This window comes from Seriola lalandi, unplaced genomic scaffold (assembly GCF_002814215.2).
Source record: "Seriola lalandi dorsalis isolate HSWRI2012SDOR001 ecotype SW California unplaced genomic scaffold, Sedor1 jcf7180002053919, whole genome shotgun sequence".
Lineage (NCBI taxonomy): Eukaryota > Metazoa > Chordata > Actinopteri > Carangiformes > Carangidae > Seriola > Seriola lalandi.
The window spans coordinates 3,399-8,825 of record NW_019524472.1 but is presented as its reverse complement, the minus strand read 5'-3'; the positions used below and the strand labels follow the sequence as shown (position 1 = coordinate 8,825).

At 40.1% G+C, this 5,427-nt stretch overlaps 1 protein-coding gene across 1 annotated transcript in view; it reads right to left on the bottom strand.

Moving 5' to 3' along the window:
• Positions 1-5,422, bottom strand: part of LOC111652127 (myosin heavy chain, fast skeletal muscle-like) — a gene marked incomplete at its 5' end in the record, with an annotated part of 10,237 nt that extends 4,815 nt beyond the window's left edge. The window contains 20 exons of the mRNA XM_087172937.1: positions 9-154; positions 235-411; positions 497-739; positions 831-1,086; positions 1,184-1,320; positions 1,578-1,701; positions 1,781-1,898; positions 2,032-2,119; positions 2,231-2,301; positions 2,435-2,735; positions 2,831-3,001; positions 3,096-3,245; positions 4,008-4,126; positions 4,266-4,404; positions 4,494-4,597; positions 4,694-4,792; positions 4,874-4,937; positions 5,027-5,119; positions 5,209-5,314; positions 5,395-5,422. Coding sequence (XP_087029063.1) covers positions 9-154; positions 235-411; positions 497-739; positions 831-1,086; positions 1,184-1,320; positions 1,578-1,701; positions 1,781-1,898; positions 2,032-2,119; positions 2,231-2,301; positions 2,435-2,735; positions 2,831-3,001; positions 3,096-3,245; positions 4,008-4,126; positions 4,266-4,404; positions 4,494-4,597; positions 4,694-4,792; positions 4,874-4,937; positions 5,027-5,119; positions 5,209-5,314; positions 5,395-5,422 — 2,734 coding nt within the window. The remainder of the gene's footprint in view (positions 1-8; positions 155-234; positions 412-496; positions 740-830; positions 1,087-1,183; positions 1,321-1,577; positions 1,702-1,780; positions 1,899-2,031; positions 2,120-2,230; positions 2,302-2,434; positions 2,736-2,830; positions 3,002-3,095; positions 3,246-4,007; positions 4,127-4,265; positions 4,405-4,493; positions 4,598-4,693; positions 4,793-4,873; positions 4,938-5,026; positions 5,120-5,208; positions 5,315-5,394) is intronic.
• Between the last annotated feature and the right edge of the window lie 5 nt (positions 5,423-5,427).

Here is a 5,427-nt window from a genome sequence, read left to right as displayed (position 1 = left end):
TCTGTTACTTTTTCAGTTTCTCCTCAGACTGCTGCTTGTCATTCTCAAGATCCATGATAGATTCCTGGGCCAGCTTCAGATCACCCTCAAGCTTTCTCTTGGCTCTCTCAAGGTCCATACGCAGCTTCTTCTCTTGCTCCAAAGATCCCTCAAGCTGCACATTGATATGAATTTGTAATTTTCATGTTCAAGAAAAATCATGTTTTGCCAACCCAAGAGACTTTGTAAACTTACATCATCAACTTGCTGCTCAAGCTTGGTCTTGGCCTTGGTCAGAGTGTTGACTTTGTCTTCCTCTGCCTGCAGGTCATCAAGAGTCTGCTGATGAGCCTCCTGAAGGGCTTTCTTTTCCTTGGTCAGCTTAGCAATGCTCTCATCCTGAGAAGCCATCTCCTCTGTCAGGTTCTTCACCTATGTTTACAAGAAAGTTGTTGTTATTAAGCAAGTAATAATCCTGAATTTCCTTCATCTGCTGGATATATTGATTTTGACAAACCTTGTTTTCAGTGGCATGTTTCTCCTTTTCCACTTTGGCCAAGGTAAGTTCCAGGTCATCAATATCCTTCTTGAGCTCAGAGCATTCATCCTCCAGCTTTCTCTTCTTAGCGGTAAGCTCAGCATTGATTTCCTCTTCATCCTCCAGTCTCTCAGTTGTTTCTTTGAGTTTGGCCTCCAGCTGAATCTTGCTCTTGATGAGTCCCTCACATCTCTCCTCAGCATCTGACAGATTCTCTGATTCCTAGTTCATTGTATGGACGTATCGTGTTAGCACATCAATGTCTTATCGCAGAAACATGAAAAATTACAGCTGTCTGCTCATTTGTACTTACGGATGCTACTTGGAGCTGCAGATCGTTTTTCTCCTGCAGAAGAGACACCATCTTCTCTTCCAGTTCCTTCTTCTTGGCCAGTGCAGTAGCCAAGTCAGTTTTCATCTTCTCATAGTTTTCCTTCATCTCAGCCAGCTCCTTCTCAGTTTCAGCACTCTTCAGCAGTGGCTTGATCTTGTAGTACACCTTCATCCATGGCCAGTGCTTGACATTCATGAATGAGCGGACGTTGTACTGGATGGTAAAGATGGCTTCCCTGTGGAGAAGAAGTTTGTATTATAGATAGATTCATCTTTATTACTCCTACCATGACTATGTCATGTGTGTGTCAGAATTAGCATTTTTCAACATGCCTCCTTTCCATCATCTTCACAAACTCCTTTCTCATGAGGTAACCACGGCAGAGAGCCTGAGTCATGGTAACCAGAGCTGCCAGTTTTTCATCTCTCATCTCCTCAAGGGTACCCAGCAAACCGGCCTTGAAGAACACCTGAATAAACAGACAATAAAATTGTAAGTACCCCACATAGTTCAAGAGCTGTATACCAAGGGTGTTTCATAAATGGCAATATGGCTTCTGTGCATCACTTCTCCCTTGGCACAAGGTCTGACTTTGCACCAAATTAATTTAAATTCAGTAATTTTGTTTTGAGAAATACTGCCAATTAACAGGCAAAAAAAACTGGAGAAAAAGTCAACCTCTTTTGTAATTATAGTGAAGTATAACAAGGAGCACATGATGCTTACCTTGGTGTGTCCGAATTTGTACTGTTCATGATCAACATCAATGGATCCAAGTAGCTTCTCTGCAGCCTTCTTGTTGTCAATGAACTGGCCTTCAGGGATGACACTGGCATTCAGTACCTTGTACCTTTTATGAGAGAGTTAACGATCAGTGTCAGCAATTTGTGTTCACCATTAGAAATCATTCAAATCAAATTCACTGATACCTCTGTTTGAAGTCACCGTAGAGGATTCTGCTGGGGAAACCTTTTCTGCAGATTCTGATACCCTCCAGAACACCGTTACACCTGAGCTGGTGGATGACCAGGAAATTCTCCATCAGACCTGTAGAAAAGACATTTCGTAATTACTTTTGTAAATAAATATTTATTCTGAAAATAGACACATCTAAATAAACCATACAAACAAAACCAAACCACCCTTCATAGACTCAGGTGAAATTATTTTGTGTATGTACCTGGAGTCTTTGACTCATTGGGAATCAGGCAGCGCACAAAGTGAGGATGGGTGCTCCTCAAGTTAGTCATCAGCTTGCCCAAGTTCTCCTATAGGAAGAAAATAGTCATTCTTGTTATGAAATCTAGCATTTAAGTTTAAGTTAAGTTATGAAGTGAGATATGATTTGTTATTTCTCAGTATACAATGTTAACGCTTACCCTGAACTGTGAAGACACAGTCTGCATAGAGCCACCCTTCTTCTTGCCTCCCTTCTTTCCACCACCGGTCTCTTTTGATAATAAGTACAAAGGCTTTGTTAGACTAACTAGTCACAGGGACACATGTAACATTTAGTTAAACATAGATAGTACATACAATCTTAAAATGTGCTTTAATATACTGTAGTTAATTCTGTATCATACCCTCAACAACAGGTGGATACAGGAATGCCAACAGTTTAACTGGGGACTTCTGGTACAGCTGCACGACAGAGTCATTCAGTGGGTCCTTGTTCTTGTCCAGCCAGCCACCGATATTGTAGTCCACAGTACCAGCATAATGCACCAGGGAGAAGTGGGCCTCAGCCTTGCCCTTGGCGGGCTTTGGCTTCTCAAATGCTTTGGTTTTGCCAAGATGCTGGTCATACAGCTTATTCTTGAAGGTTGTGTCAGAGGCCTTGGGGAACATGCACTCCTCCTCAAGGATGGAGAAGATTCCCATGGGCTTGATGAAAGTGTAAAGAGATATGTCATGAAGTGACAGTGTCCTTGAATATCCAGAACAATAACTTTCAATAGAAGCACAAAATTAAAGTGTACCTTTTCAATCAGCTCAATGCAGGCAGCCAAGTCCATACCGAAGTCAATGAACTCCCAGATAATACCCTCCTTCTTGTACTCCTCTTGCTCCAGGACAAACATATGGTGGTTGAAGAACTGTTGCAGTTTCTCATTGGTGAAGTTGATGCACAGCTGCTCCATGCTGTTGTACTGTGAGGGGACAAATAGTCAGCCTAAACTCTGACAGGCAATAAGATGGATTCTGGCAAGTATTGGATGCTGAATTGCGGGGAATTAAGCTTACATCAAAGATTTCAAAGCCAGCAATATCCAGGACACCAATGAAGTAGTTCCTTTGCTGCTTAGTGTCCAGCATCTGGTTGATACGGATGACCATCCACAAGAACATCCTCTCATAGATAGACTTGGCCAGGGCAGTGACTGAGTTATTCACCTAAAAGAAAGATGATTTCTTTTCATTAAAGCTGCATTAACTGACATATTTGGCCACTAAACGTAACAGAACAATCTTTAAGCAAAGCATAGACATATTATGACTGATTGTGACTATATTACGACTGTTTGCTAACATATTTGCCTAGACAGATGTCTAGACGACGTCTAGAATGTTTGTTTTTTTTTTTTAGTTGTTTTGCTTTATTTTGATCTCCATCAACATATGCGTGAAATATCTGACTCTTTACCTTGACAGATACTCTATTACACAGCTAGCTGTTAATATAATCTGCCATTTGGGGTTTGGCAGGTAGCGTACAGAGGCTTGATGGATCTTTCTGCTGTTAAAAACATGAGGGAAAATGCAGATTGTGGTTTTAACTGCACTGATAATTCTCTTGGGTTGTAACCCCTTTTACATACTTAACTGATTCATAAAGTAGCTTTAAAATAAAGCCACTATTTAGTTATATTTGTATTACTTGTGGTCTGAACTTAAGATAAAGAGATAAATGAGAGAAAAGAAATGATATTGAAATTGATCATATGTTAAATTTTCATTCTCATTGTACATGTGTGCATGTGATAATACACAGAGCACATCAAATGAATTACTCATTTTCACACACCATTTGACATTACAAACTCACCATGAACTCTTTTTTGTGATTTAATCATTTAAGTAGTGCAAGTATGACAAACCAGTCTAACACCAATCAAAACAAACAAATAAAAAACAATACCAGCATAACTTGTTTACCTGAGCTACAGTCTGTCCCTTGGTGACGTACTCATTTCCGACCTTCACTCTGGGATAGCACAGAGCCTTCAGCATGTCAGCGGAGTTCAGACCCAACAAGTAAGCAACCTTGTCAGCATCTGAAAATATTTCATTCATTTACAGTTAATACATACATATGTGATTATTCCATAATGATGTAACAGAAACTGCTGTGAATAAGAACTTTACTACTGTATATTGCACATTGTTCACTTTGATATGACACTAAATACTCACCCTCTGTGCCATCGGGCTCAGCCTGCTCCTCACGCTGCTTCTGCTTGAACTTCATGTTACCATGGTGGAGCACAGCACCAGTCATCTTGTAGATGCTCATCTTCTCCTCACCAGTGAAGCCCAGGATATCAATAGCATTCTGTGTTCAAAAGAGGTGTCCTCAGAATATGTTGTCATGTTACAAAACCAATTTTGATGGGTTAGGGTTACATGCAAATTATTACTCACATCAGTGGCTTCCAGCTCAACTTTGTCATCAATGCTGGCCACAGTGATCTGACCCATGCTACACATGGGGAAGTCGTAGGGGTTGGTTGTGATGAGTGACATTTCTGGTGATTAAAAAATGGGAAAAGTTTTAATAGATTGTTTTTAATCAAACCTCTACTAAGTACTTTTGACATTGTGAAGTGACTCAGTCTGCTTACCAATCAGCTCAGGCTTGTGGTTTGTCATCATCTGGTAGAAGATGTGGTAGCCTCTCTCATCAGGAAGCTGGAATGTCACTCTTGACTTCTCCAGCAGATCTGAAAATGTTGTTCATAAATCACAACCTGGCCAATTCTCAAATCCAATCATTTGAATTTACTATGGAGATTGTTACTTACATGTCTCAATATCAGCACTAGACAGTTTGCCAGTTGTGCCGAAATGGATCCTGATGAATTTACCCTGTTTGGAACAGAGTAATTGTTTAAGTCTCTTCACATGGGAAATGTGTAAGAAGAATTTTCTCTTGTACAAAATCACTCCATACTTACAAAACGAGAAGAGTTGTCATTCCTCACAGTTTTGGCATTACCATAGGCCTCCAACAGGGGATTGGCTGCAATAATCTGATCCTCCAGTGACCCCTATAATACAAGTTTAACAAAACTATTAGAAAAAGATTCTTTTCTGTAAGTATATTTATACATTCAGAGATCTTGTCATCATAACATACCTGCATTTTGCTTGGTTCCTTCTTCTTGTCTCCCCCAACTGAGATTGTGGCAAAGTACTGGATGACACGTTTGGTGTTCACAGTCTTTCCAGCACCAGATTCTCCACTGGGTATAAACAGAGACTTATAAGAATTTGATCAAGATATTTGATTATCGTCAAAAAAGTCAATAAATGTGAAACTTACGTGATCAAGACAGACTGGTTCTCCCTATCTGTT